The following is a 23595-nucleotide window of genomic DNA, read 5'->3' on the forward strand; positions in this document are numbered from 1 at the left end:
AAGCTGGTGAAGATTCTTAGTCATCCAGGTCATGGTCATTCAAAAAAAGAAAAAAAAAGAAGTAAAAAACAAAGCGACTGGACTTGTTTTCCGTAGTTGAAGACATTTCGCTTCCTCTCCAGGAAGTCTGGAGTAATGTGGAGTAACAAGCTTTATATTACTGCCTAACAAAGGCCTTGTAATGGCTTAGATAACATGCAAATTCAACCGAAACAGGTCCACCCCTTAGTAATGGGCGGTTGTTAAAGCCATTAATGAGAACTGAGGTCACCCATATGAACTCACCATCATATGGTTGATCAAAACATTGCTCCTTTAAACCAGGCCAATAACAACCCTAACAACTCCTCGTTACAGACGAGTGGACCAGTTTCGGTTTAATCTGCTGCCTTAATATAGGCTTAGGCTACTGGAGGACATCAGGGCGTATTTTTCTCACTCTACTGATTTCTACTGTTCTCCAGTCTACTGTTCTCCAGTTTTGCATTGCATTACATTAAAATGACTGTTGTCATTTCAGCTTTAAACTTTTTGCTCTCTTTGTTCTTCATAGTAGGTACACCTGGTCTGGCATACTGTTAGCTGTGACATCATCCAGGGAAGACAGATCACCTGCTACTACCATCTAATGTAGAACAGATTACTAGATCAATGTGTGCTTCTGTGCTTTTTTGTCTGTCTTGTTGTGTCTCTGCTCTGTCTTCTGTAACCCCAGTCGGTCGAGGCAGATGATCGTTCATACTGAGCCTGGTTCTGCCGGAGGTTTTTCCTTCCCGTTAATGGGGAGTTTTTCTTTCCACTGTCGCTTCATGCTTGCTCAGTATGAGGGATTGCTGCAAAGCCATGGACAATGCAGACGACTCTCCCTGTAGCTCTACGCTTCTCCAGGAGTGAACGCTGCTTGTCGGGACTTTGATGTAATCAACTGGGTTCCCTTATATAGGAAATTTTAGACCAATCTGTATAATCTGACCCAGTCTGCATAATATGATTGAATTTGACTTTGTAAAGTGCCTTGAGATGACATGTTTCATGAATTGGCTGTATGTAAATAAAATGTTATTGAATTGAATTCATAATAATAATAACAACAACAACAACAACAACAACAACAATAATAATAATAATAATAATAATAATGGAAAATTATTATTATTATTATTATTATTATTATTATTATTATTATTATTATTATTATTATTATTATTATTATTATAAGGTCCTTGAAATGTGAAACAGCCAGACTGGTCTAAAGGTAATCGTGTTTGGACAGTTTCACTGGAGCATCCCCAACCACTCCGTGGTTCCCTTAGCAACTCCCTTAGCGACCGTGTACCACGTGGCTAGTAACGTAAACATTTTGCAAGCGAAGTTAGCAGGAGAGAACTGAGGCAAAAAGCTTCATTAAAACCCCTGTTTTTCACCTGGCTGTTATCCAGCCGCCGGGATGTGAAGACCATGGCAACAATTAGTCGCAAATCTTCGACGTTTTCCGTAAGCGGAGCATCATCATGTGGAGAAAAGTCCGACTACAACTTCGAGGCGGAGAGCTGTTCCAGTCCGCTGAGCTGAAAAATGGGCGCAAGCGCTTCACTGTCACTCTGTGTAAGTTTCTCTCCAAATATTATTCAGTGCTCCCGCTCAGACTGCAGCGTTTCCAGCTTTAGTGGAGTTTTACCTTTTTTCAGCGGGGCCCTGAACGCGTCGTTTCATCATGTTGCCAAGCGCTTCAGGATTGGACTTGTGTCAAATATCTGGTAGCCCGGCACTAACGATAGATCTCAGTTTTTAGGAGTTATTAAGAAATGAAATTTTCCCTTTATCGGGTTTCTCTTTGTATTACGCGTTTATTGCGCAAGATCTATAAAAGGAAAAGTCAGTTTTACCTAAAGTAATAAGTACAATAGAACCCCCCACCCCCTCCCATAAGAAAACAACAACAAAACAACAACACAAAACTAAACTAAAAGAAATAAAACAAAATTGCTATATATGTACATATATTCTTTAGATAGATAGATAGATGATAGATAGATAGATAGATAGATAGATAGATAGATAGATAGATAGATAGATAGATAGATAGATAGATAGATAGATAGATAGATAGATAGATAGATAGATAGATAGATAGATAGATAGATAGATAGATAGATAGATAGATAGATAGATGGAAACCTATTTTGTGAACTTTGGTATTTACTGTAATTGCAAGACTGAGATGCTAATTTGCATCTGGAAAAGTTTGGAATTTGATTATAAAAATGTCCAGGGATCCTGGTACTCACTATGTATGCTCTAATATCAAGGTGGATTTAAAAGGATAACACCAAAATTGTGTTTTTTTTTCTTTTAGATATTTCTGATTTTTGGTATTCTGATAAGTTACGTTTTCCTTCTGTTTATTTCTCTTCTCTCTGCAGAGCGACACATCTTCAGTGAGAATCTTGAGGCCCGGCGCTAAGGTCTGCCCGGAACAGACCGTTCCTGTTCCCGATGTGCCACCTGGGTGTGTATTCGGTGTTGCTTTGGAAAAACTAAAAGATGACGGGCAGATGGTCTTCGGGATACCTCTTGTTTTAAGAGACATGGTGGACTTCTTGGATAAGAATGGTACGTTAGGCACATCGCTCACTTCTTCACTAAATAATCTAAAATATCATCCCGTGTGTGTGGTGACTGCGCCTGTTTTCCTTATTTTTAGGACTGCACCACAGGGGCCTGTTTCGCCTGTGCGGGTCCGTGGCACGAACCAGGCAACTGAGGGAGCGGTGGGACCGGGGAGAGGTGGTGGACCTGGAGCAAGAGGGGGACGTCCCCACCGTTGCCTCTCTGCTGAAGCTCTTCCTGCGGGAACTGCCTACTCCTTTGGTTCCTGAGCCGCAGCGCAAACTGCTGGTTCTGAGCTTAACAGGTACTTTAGGAAATGACAAATTAATTTCATGATGTAAGATTTAATAAATTTTCAAATAGCTACTAGCAATACATTCATGTATCTTTTATGCTTTAGCTATGTACCATTTGTGTTGTAGGTAGTTAGGTTGATCCCGGTGTGACAGAACTGCTATTTAGCTAACAATGACTTTCTGTTGCCCGGGGCCAGAAATATGACTGATACTCTTTCAAGTCAAAAGAAGATGTCATTGAAGCGAGGCTGCTTTCTCCCAGTGTTTATATGTGAGGAAATGGCCGTAAGGAATTAGCCTAAACAGGCTTGTATTTACAAGTCAGAAGAATATATTGAGATATAAAAAGAAAAAAGAAAAAGAAACAATATGACTCAGGCTTGTTGCCACGCACAGAGAGCAGGACGGTCAGTGAGCTAAAACAACTCCAATCACCATATTGGGGGTATCAAATTCTCCATAATCACCATTACACTGCTAAAATAGACCTAAAAATAAGAATTTTCTTCTTGAAATTAAAGTATTTTTCCTTGATTTGAGCAAATAAATAGGACTATTTGCCAATGGAATAAGATTTTTTGCACTTAAAATAGGAACAATTCATCTCCATCATCTTATTTCAAGTGCAGGATATCTAATTATCTTATTTTTGGGTTAAAAACACTAATTCCATTGGCAAATAATCTTATTTACCTGCTCAAATCAAGGGCAAATACATTAATTTCAAGAAAATTGTACTTATTTTTGGTTCTCTTTTTTGCAGTGTAGACAGTCTTTACATGCCAACTAGCTGTTTGGGTGTGATGCCAGAAAGCAACGGCATTTTTCTGTCCTACCATCACAAACGTAGAGAAAATTCTGCTGGGACTTTAACTGGAACCGTGTGCTTTGGTTAGAAGAATATATATGATTCAGCTTTGAGAGTGATCTAGAGGGATTTTGGAAGGAGGAATGGTCAGAGGTTCCTCTCTCTGTCCTGAAAAGGTTTGTAGGGCAGTGGTTCCCAGCTCTGGTCCTGAGGAACCGCTGTCCTGCATGTTTTGCACGGGTGACCGACATGCTCCTGCAGCCTCTGATGGCTAAAGGGCTGTCCTATTTCCAAAGGCGGAGAATATTCTACTTCGGTAAAAGATGAGTTCATTTTAAAGCTTCACGCGCTTCACCAGGACAGTGAGTGAAAAGCCTGGGAACTCGTTGATTTCTGATGTTTTTGTGTTGTTGTTGTTGTTGTTTTTTTTTAGGACATGCACATGAGGCAGAGCTGAACCAAAGACTGAGAGAATCCCTTTGCCACCTGCCCGATTCCAGCCTCATCATTCTGTCTTACCTCATCCACTTTCTGTCCAGAGTGGCCTCTCAGAGTCAGTCCAACCACATGCCTGTGGAAAATGTCGCTACCATCTTTGGACCCTGTATATTTCAGTAAGTTGTCGATCGAGCTGTCACCTTCACCTGCTTTCTTTTAATTGATTCACATTTCAAGTTAAAATTGCGTCGTTACATCTAGATCTGTCGCTTTAATTTATAAATACATAATTAATGAACGGTAATTATAAATACACGGAAGCTGACTGCAGTACTTTCTGGCGTAGACGTTTCTGTCACACGTCGTTTTCGTCTTTCTGGTAGATCCCGATGCAGAAAATAAAATAAAAAATCCAACAGCCTCTTTCTCATGACAGCAGCCTGTTGTCCAGCTCAAAAAGCTTTGCTGCTGAGACCTTTGTCGTGTGAAACTGAGCTCACCTCCTTGTAGGAAATGGGTGGGATCGGAGCATGGCACAGAAAAACGACGTACAGATATGAACGAGGCCTTCAGGACTTTGCTCGTTGCTTCTCCCTTCCTGTTTACTGCACTGAGCCGTCACTATAAACAAGCCGAGTCTCTATGGAGCCTCACACAACAACTGGCTGCTCTGGGTTTTTTTGTTTTTTTTGGGGGGGGTCTGTGAGACCGTAGAAAGGACTCGTTGTATCGGCTCGTCATTCTTTGATCTCAGTTGTATTAGTTGTTCTGTGTTAAAGCTAATGCCATGTCTGTTAGTCATCTGATGAAGGCCCGTGTCTGAGGGAAACAAATGCTCGTCGTAGCCACAGTCAGAGGAGGTTGGGTTGGTGTAGCTGGAAAGTAGAAGTCTGGGGGGGAAAAAAATGGTGGCTGTAAATAATGCTCTTCGTTTTGCTCTGTGCAAAAATCAGAAGGCTGTTGTATTTAATTCACTCAATCCATTCGGATTCAAATAATACACAAAAAAAAGCAATTTTTTCAGCTTAGTTTAAGACTTTGATCGTGTTTGTAACCAGGCTAACGGCGTTGAATGACTGGAGCATATGTTGTTGGCGACAGCTTCAGTGACGCTGTGTGTGTGTGCCCTGCAACTCCTCCATATTTGCCACCTAAACGTCTTCATAAACAGCCACTTCCTGTCGTATGTCTCTGTGATGTATCGCATGTGACAGACTTCAAAGGGATTTGTCTGCCATGGTAACACATCTGTTACCACTTTGTTCCCCCCCCCCCCCCCCCCCCCCCATACACACACACACACACACACACATTCACCATTTAAACCCTGCATTCATTTTGCGTTACACCAATAGTAAATTCATCAGTAGAATAAAAATATTGAGAATAAATTTTAGCTAGAAGGCAAAAAAAACAACAACAACCCAAAGGGTTTTATTTTGATTTGAGGTGATGATTGTTTTCTGTTGTGAGACTCAGAACTTGGTAGCTTTTGACGTGTTTCTCCCTCAGTGTGCTGTTCCCGCCTCTGGCCACTAGATGGAGAGCTTTTACCACCATGGTTGTAACTTAAAGGGTTGTTTTGAAACCCTCTTGTGGTGACAGTGACATTGTGTTGTTGATTCTCTCCCCCCTCTCTTCCTGTAGTGTTCCAGCAGGGCCCAGGATGCTGGAGGAGCAGAGTGTGTGTAACGCCCTGCTGCTCCACCTCCTCAGACATCGGGCAGTTCTCCTTCCAGTCAAAGAAGAGGTCCTATTGGCTCCATCCCCTGCGTCTCCCTCGCCTCCTCCTCCTGCTCTCTCCCAGTTTCAGGTGAATGTCACACTCCTTTTCACAGCAATAGTCCCATGCTTAATTTGGCGGTATGTTTTTTTTTTTTTTTTTTTTTTTAAAGTTTCAGCACTTATGAAAATAAAGTCCTCTAGTTGCAAGCTGAAAAAGATATGCAGTGTGGATGCCAAAGTTATGCTATCTCTGAAAGACATTGTTTTAAAGTAATCTTTTAATGTTACCAACCTGGTTCTTCTCTGACTGGAAGTAATTATAATGTTCTGGAGTGGCCCAGGCAGAATACCGACTTGAATCTGTGGAGTTAGCTAAAGATTAGGGTGATGGAAAAGAGGCCTTCCAACCTCAAAGACGTGGAGCTCATCGTAAGAAATGAATGGTTAATAAATACTACTGGAAACATGCCAAAAGTTGGTTAGCAGTTACAGTATAAGGAGGGTTGGATTGCTGCAATGCTAAAAAAAAGAAGGCTTTTCCACTGATTATGAAGAAGGATATAAATCATTTTTTGACTTGAATTTTGTTCGGCCACCATACAGCTAAAAAAACTGTGTACTTGTACATTTTGCTAAATTTGTTTCTCAACAATCTTCCAAATTTGCAGTACTATCCATCCTCCTTTAACAAAACAATTGCTTTGAACCTTAAGAAATGCATGGAAATATTAGCTGATATTGCTGTGTTGCTGTGAGTGTGTTAATTACCAGATCCCACTGCGTTCTCATACTTGAATTGGGACAGGGTTGAGTTTAGACTGATGTCATTCTCAGGTCCAAGTAGTGACTTCAGAGGTAACAGTAAAGTAGCTTCCTGTATGTCACCACCTGTCCTGTTGGTTTCTTGTCACCCACTAGAGTTCAGGCTGGGAGATCTCTTAACTTTTCTAACTGGGCTTCTGATGAAGAACTCTTCTTTTTTGGCCTTTGTAGTTTATAAAAGCCAGATTCCTCTACTCCTACAGTAGCCTCCTAGTTCTCCCACTGTTCTCCAGTTTTGCATTGTTTGTTGTTATTTCAACTTTTAACTTTACGTTCTTTCTGCCTTTTTTCTCTTCATAGTAGGTACACCTGGTCTGGTATTCTGATGGCGTTCTGTGACACCATCCAGGGGGGCAGATCATCTGCCAATACCCGTTAACATAGATTCCTGGATCAATGTGTGCTTCTGTGTCTCTGCTCAGTCTTCTCTAACCCCCAGTGGGTCGAGGCAGATGACCGTTCATACTGAGCCCGGTTCTGATGGAGGTTTTCCTCCCTGTTAAAGGGGAGTTTTCCTCTCCACTGTCGCTTCATGCATGCTCAGTATGAGGGATTGCTGCAAAGCCATCAACAATGCAGACGACTCTCCCTGTGGCTCTACGCTCTTTCAGGAGGAGTTGAATGCTGCTTGTCAAGACTTGATGCAATCAACTGGGTTTCCTTAGACAGGAAACGTTTTGACCAGTCTGTCTGATTTAATTGAATTTCACTTTGTAAAGTGCCTTGAGAGGACATGTTGTGATTGGCAGTATATAAATAAAACTGAATTGACCACAGTTAACTTTTGTATTTACCTTGCAAATAATTGACAGTAGAATTAGCTTGATTACTACTAAATGAACAAGGAATGTATATGATAAGGCATATCATTATGACCATCTGCATAATGTGTTGGTCCCCTTTTTGCTCCAGCTGTCAGCTTGCCTTCTTCCCGTAATGTATCCTGATGTGATTTGCTCCTGAGGTAATTGACAAAATGCACTTTGGCTCATGTGTGTATGTGAATTTGTCACCTGGTGGTGCTCAGGGCATGTAGCTTCAGCCTCCAAAAGCTACATGGGCGTCTGCCTAGGCAGGAGCACTCAGGCAGATTGTGATATTTGCCAGTCTTTCCTGCTTCTAACACCTCAACTTTGACAACAACATGTCAACTTGCAGCCTAAAGCCGCCCTCCAATAGGTGGCGTGATGATCAAATAAGCACTTTGCATTGTCTTTGTACTGAATTGTGCTATATAAATAAATTTGCCTTGCCTTGCCTAAACAGTGCTATTAATTTAATTATTCATTGGTCATCAAGTTATGCCTAATCATTACAACCAGTTACACTGTAGGCCAGATAAAACTAGAAACAGCATCGCCGTAGGTTTTAGAAGTGGCTGCTCAGTAGTTTTTATTACGTGATACAGAAATGGACAATATAGTTGTGCAAAACAAATCCAGATGGTCCTGTGAAAAATACGTTGCCATGTCTATTAATGTTAATAATGCTTCTTTTGGAAGGTCAAACCCAACAGGTGTGAGTCAGCGCGGAACAGCATGGGGAGGTTGGAGGAAGAGATCGCTTCAATTTCTGGGAACTTTGCTTCTGAACTAGCCTTGGAGATGCAATCAAAACTCAACAGGTACTCTTCTCCTTGGACAGATGGATGGATGGATGGATGGATGGATGGTTGGATGGATGGATGGATGGATGGACGGATGGAAGGACGGACGGATGGATGGATGGATGGATGGATGGATGGATGGATGAGTGTTGAACAGAACAGTGTTGCCTAATGTTTTTTCTGATTTGGTCCACATTCTCAGGAAAGTAGAATTTGTTTTATCAATGTAAAACTTAAAGTTTTACTAAAAAAGGAACAGTTCTATTTTGTAATCACATAAATGTTTATCAAGGGTTATTAGGATTCTAATCAAGCCAAACATTCCAAAAAAAGTAAAAAACAAAGCAACTGGACTTGTTTTCCGTAGTTGAAGACGTTTCGCTTACTCTCCCGGAAGCTTTCTGTCTTCTTCCATCTGTCTTCTATGTCCAAAAATTGGACAAAGAAGACAGATGGTTTGAAAGGGGTGTGAAGGAAGCCATCTACGTTAAGAGAGAAAGACCAACCTTAAACAGAGCAGAAGGCCTTAGGTTCCAACTCTCAAAAACTTACAACACAGCTATAGGATTAATTCCAGCCAACCATCACTTTAACTCTCACCCTCATTCAGGTGATCAAAACATTGTTCCTTTAAGACAAGCCAATAACAACTCTAACGACTCCTCGTTACAGAGGAGTGGACTAGTTTCAGTCCAATCTGCTGGCTTAATGGCTTTAACGACCGCCCATTACTAAGGGGTGGACCTGTTTCTGTTGAATTTGCATGTTATCTAAGCCATTACAAGGCCTTTGTTTGGCAATGGTATAAAGCTTGTTACTCCACATTACTCCAGACTTTTTGAATTGAGAAAGCTTCCTGGAGAGGAAGCAAAACATCTTCAACTACGGAAAACAAGTCCAGTTGCTTTGTTTTTTACTTTATTTTGGAATGATCATGACCTGGATGACTGAGAATCTTCACCAGCAATTAAGACAAACAGCATTAAGAAAAATAACTTTTATAGCACACAATGAAGTATTACTGACCAAGAAGTTTACTGAACAGGATATTATTAATTCAACAGTTGCAGATGTCAGTGGTGAAGCAAAGCTGGCCAGTTGCACCAACATTTTTTAAATTAGCCAGAATTTAATCTGGCGGAAAAAGTCTTTCTTTCTATCATATAACTATTGTGCATTACTTCAACACCATATTCCCTCATAGGGGCCTCTGTCTTCAGCCATTTCCTAGAGTTGACTTTTTTTTACTAGCCACTGACATGATCCTAAACATATACCTGCCTCCCAAACTTGCTAATCTTTTGTTCCATTGTCCCATGAATAAAAAGTCAAACATGGATGGAAATTTCACCCTCAAAATTATCTCGGTAAACTCTTCAAAATATGCCAATATTAATGTAACAGTTCTGGCGACTGAACGTAAACCTCTCCCCGGCTGCTGTAAATCTTGCCTTTGCCTCAGTGTTTCTGTCTGTTCTAAATCTTGTGTGGTTGCTGCAAATGTAACACTTTGGGACTGTTTGCATTTACTTTTAAAATAACTTCCATTTACAGATTTTTCTCTGAGTCTGTGCTTTTCGCTTCAGCTCCAGATTCACTCCAATAAGCGGTTTGTTGGTGTCATTAACGACGTTCATTTCTAAAACGATCTTCGTCGAGGTCGGCGCTACAGATTTATGGCCCGCCAAGACAAAACTCGCTGTGTGAGACGGCCTGAATCCCCTTTCCTGGGTTAGTTAAGTCTTCGATAATTAGGAAGTTGCACTTCAGTAGTAAATATGGCCAGATGTGTTGGCTGTGTGCTGTCGGCCTTCCTGACCTACTTCTGTCCGTGCCGCTGTGCCGTACGAGCTCGGCTAACTCTAAATATGACCGAGCAGTTTCCAGCTCCTGCGTCTTTGCCATCGTAAGCGAGTGCGTGTGCTGAGAGAGGTAACCTAAGCGGGTGGGTCAGTTTTTTTTTCTTTTCTTATGCCTCCAGGACTCTTTTTGTGACCATTAAGCCTTTGTCGTCTGTGGGCTCTTTTCTTTGCATCCTCATCTTTCTCCTGCGTCGTTCTCTGTATTTTTTGCACTGCTGTAAGTCTGAGAAAAGAAATGTTCTCGTGTCTGGTCTGCTTCAGCGTCAGCGACGGCGGAGCGGCGGTCCACCACAAGTGAGTGAACAAATGTGAGACTTTGTACTGTAACGGATTTAAAAAAACAAAAAACAACTATTTGGAGCCTGCTGGCATCTATCAGCATAGAAATCTGCAGTTGGACAATCGGTGACTCATCTGCACGATGATTAGCTCAACATATACCACAGTAAGTGTTATTAACACCCTCGGCTATTTGTTAATTCGTTTTTACCACTAAGTGTTGGCTGTGGTTGAGGTTGTTTATAGAGGGTAGAAGAAGAGCTGAACAGATTCGGTGTTCTATTAGAAGCTGGCATGCGGAGCTTAAAGAGAGGTTTTTATCAGGATTTAGATCAAACGTTGTTCTCTGTTTACCCGCAGAGGTCAGGGTTTTTCAAGCTTAAAATTGGACAGTGAGTGACTTAAATTCATGCTTGCCATATTGACTCCTTCCTGATAGCATGGCAGTTCTAATTTTGTTCCAATGCTACCATCAAAATTTCATCTGTAATGTTCAATAAGTTCCATTGGGAGGTTTTGTGACAGAAAAGCTCGAATGAAAACTTGAAATATGATACCCGCCACATAAAATCCAGGTCATGGAGTTTGGGGTTCTAACGGGACGAAATGTGGAAAGATTCAAGGGGTTTAGACTACTATTGCAAAGCTTTGAATATTAACCTCTTGGCTGTTTATCTTTCCTGGTTTAAAAGGGACCATTTGATAAAGGATCTGCATTGTGTTGCTAGACGGGTCCTGCATCTTTCTGCACGCGTAGCTGCACAACCCCTGATTCAACCATGCTTAGAGAAATGATTTTAGTGCAAAAACAAATCAAACAGCAAACATTGTGTTTTGTTCATCCCTTCCTCCCTCTCTCTCTCTCTGTCCTCTTATTTCTTTTTTTTTTTTCTTTTTTTGTTAAAGTTGTGACACACTGGTGCCAGCTTGTGAAACCAGCTCTGACGTCAGCGCTGACATTCAAGCGCTGACGGCCAACCAGGAGGTTCTCCAGGAGGACAGCATCGTCGCCGAAGCAGGCAACTTGCTCTCCAACCACGCTGACCTGGTGCCTGCGCAGCGGCCGCACAGTCCTCAGTTTCAAAGCGCACGGGAGGAGCCTTTTGAAACAGAGCCCGCCGTGCAATGGTGAATACCTCTCTTTTCCAGAGACAATGGCGCTTTAACTCTATGTTCACCTTTAATTTTACCCATTTAGTTAACCCCATTGCTCACATCACCAGGACATCTTTGCAGACAGCCCAACCCAACAGCGGATCAAAGCTGGAACAGGAGGAAGAAGTAGAGAAGGGGTCTGCATTGGACAAAGACAACTTCCCTTCGGTGTGCCCACACTTATTTTCTACTATTCTCTGTCTAAACCCATTCAGCAACACCGATTCCTGCAGCCGTTCACGCTCATCTCCAGATGTTATGACAGAAAATCCCACCAATATACATACTATAAGAATTAAATCAGGTTTTTATACGACAAGTGATTTTTCACCTTGGAAGTTAAATGATATGGATTAAACTGACTTTTTTTTTTTAATCTAGGTTGCTGCCAGCGCAGGACAGAGTTCATCTAATTCAGACGGCTGTGTAAGGAATGACTCACCAAGCAAAGCCAAAACACAGAGTCAGCTCACAGAGAGGTGAGATTAAAGTCCACCATCATTATTAAAAATGAAGAAGGAAAAAAAAAAGAAGATCATTTTCTCCTTTTTCCAGTTAGTTGTGCTCAAAGTATTTGTCAGATACATTTTAAACAACAGTGCAGTTAGGTGTAAGTATTTTAAACACGCAGATTTAAACTCTGCTAAAAAGTAAAAAAAAATGTCTGTAGCAGTAGAAATTTTTTTTCGATCGTATCTCTTTGGACACTACTGTTGTTTCTCTGCGCCTGCACTCCTGCTTTTCTCCCCCTCAGCTCATGGCTGAGCCCCGCAGCCAGTTCAGAAGTAGGTTATCAGAGCACAGCCCCGCTCGCATTCATGATATGATTCCAGTCCAACGAACACTGACTCGCTGCAGGGCCTCACACGGAGCGGGCCGACTGACCGTTTTACGGCGGGACGCTGAGGTTCTGTTTACGTCGTTCTCCAGGGACCTGCCACCTCAGCGGCGCCTCATTCATTCCAGCCACAAACAATCCATAAATATGACATCAGCGACGCATGACCTCGCCACCGCAGAGCTAAAAACGGCCCTGTTCACGAGCGCATCCAATACAGTATTGACCGTATCACGCTCTGCGTTGCCTATTAAAGTTACATGGACTGTAGCCGGAGGTAGAACAAGAGTTGGTGCGCAAATTATGAGGCCTGCTTTTTTTTTGCTGGTCCTTAATCAGACGTGATGGCTGAGTTTTTCAGCGTCCGTTCAATGTGCGTGCTTATTATTGTCTTCCAGACTACTGTGCTGCATAACGTACAAGACAGAAGAGGACATGACGCCGTCGCAGTACAAGGTAAACAGACTTCTCTGACTGGAAGTCAGTTTATAGCTTTGGGCTTCAATAACGTCGCCTCAGGATCTCTTTAATGAAATGATTGATTGATCTGAGAAAAAAAAAACTTTTCGGTTATAGAGAGGTGTGAGTTTTTTTTCCCTAAACGTTTTTTGTAGAGATTCTAATGAAAGGCACAGTTTTAAAAAAAAAAGTCTCTGCCTCACATTAATCAGAATCACGACCAGCTTTATTTGCCAGGAGGACACTTACAAGGAAGCTGACCCTGGATTGTACAATGGTCACGATGTGTTTACTTACCCAATAACACAGTAACACAATAGCTCAGTAATCAAAATCAAACCTGCTGTATGGGGACACATCTATACACACTGTAAACAAGCCGGCAAATTGAGACAGTTATACAATGGTGCAATGAGCAGCGTGCCAAGGATGCCTCATGTGATATCCAACAGATGCAGGAGTAAATTATTATTCCCATTGTTGTTGTTATTTTTTATTTTATCGGACCTAGGCTAAAGGTTTCTTGTTTTGGGTCAGCTGAGATTAGCTATTATTATTATTTCTAAATCCAAAAATGTTGAGGGGAAAGTTTTTGAGAGCATTTTTTTTTTTACCTTCTTTAAAGAAAGGTTTAAAATATATTTCTTTAGTATTTGGTAGAATTGCCCGTTTTGACCGTGTGTCTCGGGTCAAACATTTTGGTTAACCTCGGGCTAGCAGGAGCTTTCTGTAACTGAACCAGGTTTGGAGGCGGCTTTGTTTGCACACAACCTTTTAGCTCTGCCCACACACTTTCTATGGGACTAAGATCAGTGCTCTGTGATGGCTGCGCCAACACGTTGTCTTTGTTGTCCTCAGGCCTCTGTTTAGCTCATTTTCTCATACGATTTGGGACGCCGTCCAGTTGGAAGACTACTTGTGACCGAGCTTCTTGGCCGATGTCCTGGGATGTTGCTTCCGTATTACCACATAAGATTATTTTCTAGTGCTTCAGTATATATTTTAAGTACTTTAACCCAAAACACCAAAAGCAAAACACCCCTACAACATGATACCGCCACGGCCAGGACGGTGTTCCAAGGCTTGCCAGCTTTTTTTCTCCACACGCTGCAATGGACGCCATAACCAGGCACCTTCATGTCATTTTAATCAGACTACAGGACTTTTCTCCAGAAAACTTAGTGGATTTACCTGCAACAGTCTTTTTTAGAGTAGTTCCTTAGTCGTTGCTCAGAGGGCTTTTAGCTCAGGCTTTGGTGCAGGATTAATTTTACTGGGGACAACGAGCCTCTTGCCAGATTTCGCCAAGAGCTTCACAAGGTTTTTGCTTTTCTTTCGCTCTTGACTTGGTAGACATCGTGCACCAAAACAACTCTGGGACTCAGAAGCCATCTCCTCCTCTTGGCATAATCGCGGTAGGCCTCCTGGAAGGTCCACCACTGTTCCATGTTTCCTCCATTAGTGGATAATGGCTCTCACCGCCGTTAGCTAAAGTCCCAAAGCCTGGGAAATGGCTCTGTAACACTCTGCTGGCCGACAGACGTCATTTAGTTTGTTTCTTTCGATCAGGGCACGGAGTGTTTTGTTTGAGATCTTGTTACCTACCTGATGTGTTCAGATAGGTTCTATGTAATTGATTTATTGATTGTAAGCGTCTGGTAATAATCAGGTGGGGGGGGGCGATTATATTTTCACCTAACACCAGAGTGCTTTGAATAACGTGTTTTCCTCTTCTAAATAAAATATTTGAAGATTTACTCAAGTTAGAGTTGCCTAATATTAAAATGAGCATGACGATGGAAAACATTTAACGTGACAACAAGACAAAACTGAAGAAATCTATAAGTGGAGGTTTTCCGGTACTATACGTTCGTCTGGCTTCATTCAGGCTTTCTCTGCCTTCAGAGGAGACGAGGAGGAGAATGATACCACGGTTCCTTTGACACACATAATGACTGCAGATGCACAAACAGCAGCTATGACGTAAATCCTCCTCGCTCACACTCTTTGTTTGCGTCTTTTAATTATTACTGTTTTAGAAAAGGAGCGTCTTTGGCGGCAGGACGGCTGATACCTGGCCTTATTTTGTACAAATCCCCGCGTGTGTGGGGATGTTTGCCGATGCCTGCCTGTAGGTGTTTGTCTCCTGTAATAATAGCCTCACTCGCTGCCCTCCCTCACATCCTTCCACCTCCTCTGTCTGACTCACAAGCCTGTTTTTTTGTTTTTTTTTATGAATGAGCTGCACAGGAGGATGAGCGTGAGGAACCTCAGCCTATATCTGCTGCCGCCGCTGATGATGTTCAGAGTGATGTCAGATCACCTGAAGCACGCCGTCCAAAAAAAACGACCATGCCTTACAACAAAGCTTTGTGACCTCACAGCTTTTATTTTTATTTTTATTCCACCTTCAGTGTGTCGTACGGAGTCAAAATGAAGCGCGCACATAAGCGATGTGACTCCCCGCATTCCCCACCACATCGACTCCTGAACCCGGCCGGACAACGTTGCTGTGGAAACGGCTCGTCATATACAGTACCTCTCTCTCTCCTCTCCTTTTGCGCACGCGCCCACACGGCACGCAGCAACACAAGCGACATCCCCACAGCCGCCACCCCTTCCTCCGTGCACTATGAATAATCCGCGTGGAGGCTGCTCCACTGCAGAGGCGCGGGGAATGCCGGGCGAAAGGATTTAAAGATTCTACAGGACGCTCTCACAGAGGCACAGGCACGTGGATACGGGGACGCAGGGACGGCAGTGGTGGAATGAAAGCTGGATGCTGGATGCACTTCAGCCGTCTGACTCACTCGCCTGGCTGGGAGACCTCCTACTATCTGACTGCAACTGTGCGACTTTTGTGAAGCGGAGGGGAAAGTCAAATTTGTTTTTTTGTAACGAGTAACGAGCTGCTGTCATATATTGACTCAGTTCTCTCACTCATCAGCTCACCTCTGATAGGCTGTTTCCAACCGGAGGAGAGTATTCGTTTCCCAGGACTTCCCGAAATTCCCAAACATGTGATGAGCTGAAGTCCGCCTCCCTCACAACCAAACTGCGCTTCCAGAGCCCTGCCATCATTTCCTGCCCGCGTCCCTGAGAGCATGTTTTGCTTCTGTTTTCAGAGCCCTTCCCTCAAGCTCCAAGCCCTGGAGGCTGACTCCAGACCCTCGTCGGACTCATTAGACCCCCGGGCTCAGGATGACACGCCTGCTCCGCAGCAGCCTTTTTCCTCTGAAGCACATCGGTTTGTCCGAAAACTGCCTCTGTCACCACCTCAGCATCGGCACACAGTTGACTCATCGCAAGCAGGTAAGACCGAATCGGCGGAGCGGTCGTGATGCAGAGGAGCGTCAGAACATGAATTATTTGGACTTCCAGAAAAAAGAGAAAAATATTCACAGCGGGATGAATGTGAAGGATTTAAAACATTTTAGATACTTTATTGACTAAGACAGTGCTCGCAGTATTTAATTTTTTTTAGAGATGCATTAATCAATCAGGCAGCGATCGGAATCGTCCAGTTTTCCCTCGATGGTCTCTGATCAGCGATCGACAAGTCAAACGGAAAAATCCGCCCCCCCACACACACACACACACACACACATTAAATCCCTCAAAACTCTTGACTATTTTTGGACCATGAGCGCATCAGCCAACAATGTACTTTAATTAAGATAGGCTTTATTGATCTTACCTTGGATAAATTCACATGTCGGCTCAGTAATCAGAAGAAGAAGGTGTCAAGTAGGACGAGGTGCATCAGGTATATAAAGTGTGTCCTCGTTATACCGTGGATCAAAAAGAAAGAAGTAGATAAAATAAAAATAGAAATAAGGTAGAGGATGTCTTATGTACACTCATGGTGTTTTAACTTTGATTCACTTTGTTTTAACAAAAACTAAATAGAAAAGATTAGAGGCCGATGCTTTGATACATAAATAGGAATAATTGTGAAATGTTTTAAACTACCACCTTTTTTCAGCAGCCTGCAGCACATTCTTCTTTTACGTGTTTTTAGCCATTTAAAAAAGGAAATGAGAATCAGCTGCACTCAGACCAGGAGCAATGCGATGCTACGATTGTTTTCCTAAGATAGAAGTGCGCGTCTTTTATTGAGCCATATTTAATAGACATTGAGACAGAGATATATTGTCATTGTGACTATGGCCGTCAGACGATGTGTTGTCTTTGCTCCCTGTCTTATAGTGCATAACTCCTCTCCATCTCTATCAGAGCCCGGCTCCGCTCCGTCCACCGCCTCCGGTTCAGAAGGACCTACGGGGGAAGACAGCCTGCTGAGCCCGCCGCGCCCTCTCTCCAGCCTGCTGTTGTCTCGTTTTACTCCGGGGGACTGCCCGGTTCCCTCGCCGCGCTGTCCGAGCCTCAGCCACAGCCTACGCTACAACCCCGACCCCGACGCCGCCCCGTCGCCACCCCGCTCGCAGCACATACGCATGTAGGATCCGTGTTTTAAATGACATCCTTCCTGTGACAGCCACAATAGATTTGTTTCAGCTTTCTCGGGATTTATTGTGCAGCAGGAGTAGAGTTTCTATTCAGCATGGGCTATTATCAGCAGACTTATGGGCTTTCACCTCTCCAGGGCTCGCTGCAGCGTCCCTACAGAGCAAGAAGAAAGTTCTGCGTCCATCTCGGTGCTCAACAGACACATCCACACGCTCAGAAAGAAGATCAGGCGATTTGAGGAGCATTTTGAACAAGAGAGGCACTACAAGGTACGGCTGGGCTCCGACAAGCTGGGTTGGAAATGATTAAGAGTTACAAACGTCATTTATAAGGAACTTTTCCGAACAACCTGACAGGGTGCTTTTATTACAGTAGTCTGTTTTTGACATCACAAACCTAACTTGGTTTCTGTGAAACTGATGCTGCTGATTCCACTGAAATCCACACAGCCACAGTTTCTTTCTACACAGTCTTGAATAGTCTGCAAATATATGGGATTTACTTCATTATCAGGATTAGTGTGGAGAGAAAGATACGATTTAGTATTTAAAATGTTAGATTTTTCTGGACTTTAAAAATAATCTACCATGCTTGATAAATGTGGTGGACTACTTTGTTATATACTTAAACAGCATATTATATAATTGATCTTGTAACCCCTGGCATTATGCTTTTTGATTTACTGAACCAAGTAGAAGAAGTAAAAAATGTTTCACTCGTCCTTTGAACTTTAGACGGTTTTAAGCTCAGGTTGAAGTGGCCGTGTGGCTCTTATAGCTGCACTTTAAGAAATTTGCATTTAGTGTCGGACACGCCAATCTACAAGTCTTTACTGATCCAAAAGTTGGTGCCAAAAAGCTGTGACCTGATACACAGAAAATCCGAAGCAGTGTGGTTTGGTTTTGTGATTTGTTTCGTTATGATTTGTTAAACCTAAAAATATCAGGAGTAATCTCTCCACCGAGTGCATTTTATGTAGCAAGGTAACCAAGACAAACCAAAGCAAACCAGAAATGACTGTTGAATTAATGATATCATTTTTCTTGCTCTTTTCAGCCAGCCCACAATGACAAGACTTCTCATCCAGAAGTGGCCAAACTGATGAAGGACCTGATCAAGAGCCGCAAGCAGCTAAAAGGTCCGTTACTTAACCACGAATACGCACACTTGCAACACTCCCACCGTTACAGTGGTGGGAGTATTTTAACTCAGAAGCTGCTCGTTTGAGAGCTAGCCTAATGTGACATTTTCAGTTTCCAGGTACCTATAAAAAAAAAAAAAAAAAAAAACTATTTATGTAACGGTTCCATAACGAGGTTAAAGAAAAACTGTAGGACGTACATCAGCAGTCAAAGGTTTACACACACCTTCTCATTCAGTGGGTTGTCTTTATTTTTATTCCCACCTCTGGAAACTCCTTCAAGCCTGTTGGTAAACTATTTCAGGTGTCTACCTCATAAAGCTACCCCAGAGTGCCAAGAGAGGGCAAAGTAATCAAAACAAAGGCGGGCTATTCTGAGGGATCTAAAATATCAAAATACGTTAGGTATTTTACACTTTTTGTGTTTGCTGCAAAATTCTGTATACTTTTACTTTATAGTTTAGATGTCTTCATTATGTATCTGCAATGTAGAAAGTAATAAAAATAATGAAAAGCCATTGACCGACAAACGTGCGTCTAAACTTTTGACTGGGAGTACTTTTTATTCTGAGGATTTTTAACATGTATCAATTTGAAAATGTATAAAAAAATCAGAGCTTTTATATAAAGCATTATAATTCTAGATTCCAAGGTGGGATTTTAAGTAACTTAATTAAAATAAATGATGAAAAACACATTTCTAAAGCAAACTGTTAATAAAAGGCAAGGCAAGGCAAGGCAAATTTATTTATATAGCACAATTCAGTACAGGGACAATGCAAAGTGCGTTACATGATTAAAATATAGCAAATTAAAACAGAATAAAAGCAAGTAGGAATAAAATGTAGTTAGAAATTAGAACAAAGAAGTGGTGATTCAGTTAACTAGAACAGTTGAAGCCAATCCGAAACAAATGTGTTTTTAATCTTGATTTAAAAGTAACATTTCTGCTGAAAAGTAGCTTTCATTAGTGCATTTGACTGGTGTACAGCATGTTTACCTTTTTAATAGAGAACATTGCTGATGCTAAAAAGAAAAAGAAAATATTCAATACTGTGAATTTAATCATAAAGAGGGTGCAGAACTCGCACTACTTTAAAATCTGACCTGTATTCTTGATTTTCTTTAGAAATAAAGCTCAAACAGAGTGGGGAGTCAGAAGTGAAGGGACTCGGAGGTCTCAGTCCCACAGGCGAGACCTGCTGGACTAACATAGACCAGCGGGAGGCGGGGCCGACGGGAACTGAGCTCCAACCAATCAACAATAACAGCAACACCAAGCCAAATCTGGAGGAGACGGTCAACCTCATAAGCAACCGACTGAGGGAAAGGAGGAGTGAGCTGGGTTTGCCTGACAGCATTAAGGTTGGTGCTGTGGACAGCTTTCCGTCGCTAATGCTGTCATTTTAAGTTAACTTTACAGTTCAAGTTAAACGAGGTTTGAAAAGGCTAATTTACTTTGTTTGTTTATACCTAATGGTTTTCACTATACTCTCTGTGCAGGAGATGTCCCATTTCCAGATGAGCATGGAGAAGACCTGCATGCAGAAGTGTTTGCTGTACTTTGAGGGTCTGCATGGACGCCCAGTACGACTACTTTTCTTCTTCCCCGATTTCTCATCCTCTTTTTTTTTTTTAGAAAGTTCCCCATTGTGTCTGTTGAATAGAATTGAAATTAATTTACTACAAAACAACGTTTCTTCGTGTAATTTCAGATCACCAGGCAGGAACGGACCCTGATGAAACCGCTCTACGACCGGTACCGTCTCCTAAAGCAGCTGCTTGCTTCTGCCTCCACAGCAGCCATTACAACCATTGTGAGTTACAGTTTAGACAAATATGTTTTGGTCTGAGGAACAAAACTCAGATCCTAAATCCTGGCTCAAAGCCTCCTCACCTCCAACCATAACAGCGCCAGCAAACGCAGCGGCCTGCCTTGAAACTAGTGTCAGTGCGCCCTCTAGTGTTTAAATATAAGAACGAAATAAAATAACTGCCTCCTGTATGAACTTAGCTAGACGTCCACGATTAATTGTTTCTTAATCATGCAGCAGCTGCTGGTTTTTACCAGAGTGAAGAATTGGCTCAACAACCATTTTATAACGCAATGTCTTTTTTTTCTCTGGGGTGGGGGAATACACAGGAGGAAGAGGAGGATTCTGATGAAGAGCACTTTAAACAGCAGAATCCCAGACAGCAGCCGCTTTGGTTAAAAACAGCCGGGTGCAGGTCTTCAGAAGAGTCCCAGTTTCCATCTTCGGTGGAAATGTGTGAAACTCCTCTGGTGTCGCCGCTGGATGAGGGGAAGACTTTCCAGACGCAGATCATCACTATGGCAACACTACATGAAGCATCCAGGTACAGCTTCTATGTATGTGTGTGCTGGTGTAGTAGTAGGTCATAATATGATGGGTCCTACTGTGTCAGGGTTCCTATGCGCCACAAAGGGGTCTCTCCCTCTTGTCATTACAGACTGTTTAATTATAGAACATATTTAACATTTTTAGATGGCTGTTTATAGGGTTCCCACATAATCTAGGATGAAATTTATATTACATTTGATTCAAGTATTTCCTAGACCTGAATAAGTCTGGAAAAAAATTTTATTATGGAAAATATTTCTATATCCAGGCTTTATTCTTTATCATGTTTATAAAAGATAAATATCCTCAATATTTACAAGTATTTGTTCTAGCCGTTGTGCTTTTATTGCCAATTTCACACAAAGGATGCACACAGTGACCATAAAGTCAGCTTTTTTTTCCATCTACCTCATCAGTACCTCATCACATCTCTGTGGTACTGACTGAAAAAAAATCACATATGCACTCAGGCTCAGACAGCTCTAAAGGTTTCATGGATAACATGGAGAAGCACATAGTTTTAAACCACAAATTGGTTAGCAGGTGGCAGGTTCTTACCATCCATTCATCTAGTCGCCTTTCCATCAACCAGTCCCTCTGTTCACCGTCTCTGGTTGATGCAGGAATGTTCGGACTGACCACAGTGGAACTTTTTTGGCAATAAATTCATATATATATATATATATATATATATATATATATATATATATATATATATATATATATATATATATATATATATATATATATATATATATATATACTGAAGAATGTGTAGGAACCCTGTAAATGCATCAGAAAAAAGGGAATTTGGGCAAAAGTTAAACAGCACAATTAGCATAGTTTGCATTGCTAACTGTAAAGCTAAGTCTCTGGTAGAGTTGCACCAATCAGGTTTGTTCTGGCTGATAGATATATACTTTTTTTAAAGGTTTGACCTGCTGATCCCGATCGTCACCAATTCTGACTTTTTTTTACTCTAAAGAATACAACAGGTTCTTTGATAGAGATAGTAATTTTGAATTCAACAGAAAATAAGATTGTCCACATTTAAATGCATCAAAGCATAACCTTTATATGTTTTTAATCATAAATTATTAATTTCAAGTCATTATTTAAATTATATAAATCAGTAGGCCTACATGCTGTTGTTTGATGTGTTTGACAGAAAATAGTGGGATTTTTCAGTTTTGATGCATTTAACGATAATGATAATTGATAATAGATGTTCTATGACCTGCCGATGTCATGGCCAAGCCGGGAACATTTACATGCACTTTATGCAGATTGACAGACCCTTTCAGCCAAATAGATGAAAGAACATGCATATTAATGCTGTCGTACAAAATATCTTCCTTCACGCAGACAAGAACTGCTGGATCATCTGCGGATGGTCCGATTAGAGAAACGAAGGCTTCACCTAGCCCTCCAAGAGTTTGAAGACCGTTTCTACGCACAGACCGGCAGGTAGCCATCACATACACTCAAACACAAGTCAGATTCCTTGACATTTCCGTTTTATTTAGTCTTTTAATAAACTATGAACATTTTTTTTTTAAACGATGCCTTGTGAAAATCAAAAAGACATCCACAAAAGAAAAAAAAAAAAACAACAACATTGTAATGGTACAACAGTGTAATGCACAGCTATGTAACGTTAACCCCGTACAGAGAGCTCAAGAAGGAGACAGAGATAGACATTTTGATTCTGAACTGTACACGTCCGTTTGGACTGTGCATGGTTAGTCCCCCAAAGTAAATACGGTTAGTCGTTGAATACAATACACACACTGTACATAGCTATCTGAGTAAGGCAACATAGGGACCATCGACCAGTCGTGGAAGCTGCTGCAGTTTGTTTCTCGAAAACTTCGAAGAACAAAAAAAAGAAAGGTTTTTGCCGTTTTTGCATCGTCTCAACCTGCGTGTCACGTTTAACAGGGTCTGTCAGAAGGAGGACCGTGGACCAATGGCGGAGGAGTACTGCCAGTACAAGAACCTCAAGGCGAAGCTCCGTCTACTGGAAGCTCTGCTCAGTAAACAAGACTCAACCACAGCAAGTTGAGTTACTCACAGTGGGACTTTATTTCTTTTATTTATCTCAACACAACTTGATCCGTTTTTTTTTTTTTTTTTTTTTTTTTTTTTGGAGAAACATGTTTGATGCTGATGGGTGTCGTTTCATTCCATGCTCATAATGTAAATGCACTTTACATGAGGAAAACTGAATAGTGAAGTCATTGACACTGAATCAATACTGGGGGGGGGGGGGGCATATCGCTTGTCCCTGTTAATTAGGACATTTTCACCCTGTTGTAGCCATTTAGCACGGTTACCATGTCAACAGTGAAGCAGCCTCGGTTACATTCAGCTAATTTAGGAATACTTCATGTATATTATGGCACTTCGCTACTCACTTGTTTTTTTTTTTTTTTTCTTCATGTCAAAAAGATGTTCTCTCCTCAAAGCTGACGTGGTAACTGCATTTGTCAAAGTGCTGTCCTATAAACAAACAAACAAAAAAAAAGCAAAGTAAGCTTAAATGCAAGCAGTGGGATATCCAGCAGTGTTTGTGCATGTCAGTTTTAGTTTTTTTAACCCTACATTGTGCTATGATATGTATTCAGACTTTCATAGATCATCTAAATTACCACCATCCAATTTAGATGTTGATCTTGAAATGTATGCAGTGTATGTAGGCGCCATAGTGCAAGTTGTATTTG

The 23595-nt window shown here is 41.6% G+C and overlaps 1 protein-coding gene across 1 annotated transcript; it reads left to right on the forward strand.

Annotated features, from left to right (window-relative positions):
* The first annotated feature begins 1314 nt into the window (after nucleotides 1-1314).
* Nucleotides 1315-23312, forward strand: LOC105927276 (protein FAM13B). Its single transcript, XM_036126807.1, is given in 22 exon segments — nucleotides 1315-1605; nucleotides 2424-2613; nucleotides 2705-2914; nucleotides 4148-4328; nucleotides 5800-5965; nucleotides 8202-8323; nucleotides 11353-11574; nucleotides 11670-11767; nucleotides 11843-11856; nucleotides 11983-12080; nucleotides 12838-12895; nucleotides 14804-14881; nucleotides 16024-16210; nucleotides 17108-17357; nucleotides 17505-17637; nucleotides 18425-18506; nucleotides 19639-19874; nucleotides 20013-20096; nucleotides 20225-20326; nucleotides 20653-20867; nucleotides 22238-22339; nucleotides 22814-23312. Coding segments are annotated over 22 exon segments (2982 nt in total). The 5' UTR covers nucleotides 1315-1575; the 3' UTR covers nucleotides 22938-23312.
* The last annotated feature ends 283 nt before the right edge of the window (nucleotides 23313-23595 follow it).

Source organism: Fundulus heteroclitus, chromosome 22 (assembly GCF_011125445.2).
Source record: "Fundulus heteroclitus isolate FHET01 chromosome 22, MU-UCD_Fhet_4.1, whole genome shotgun sequence".
In the NCBI taxonomy this organism is placed as follows: Eukaryota; Metazoa; Chordata; class Actinopteri; order Cyprinodontiformes; family Fundulidae; genus Fundulus; species Fundulus heteroclitus.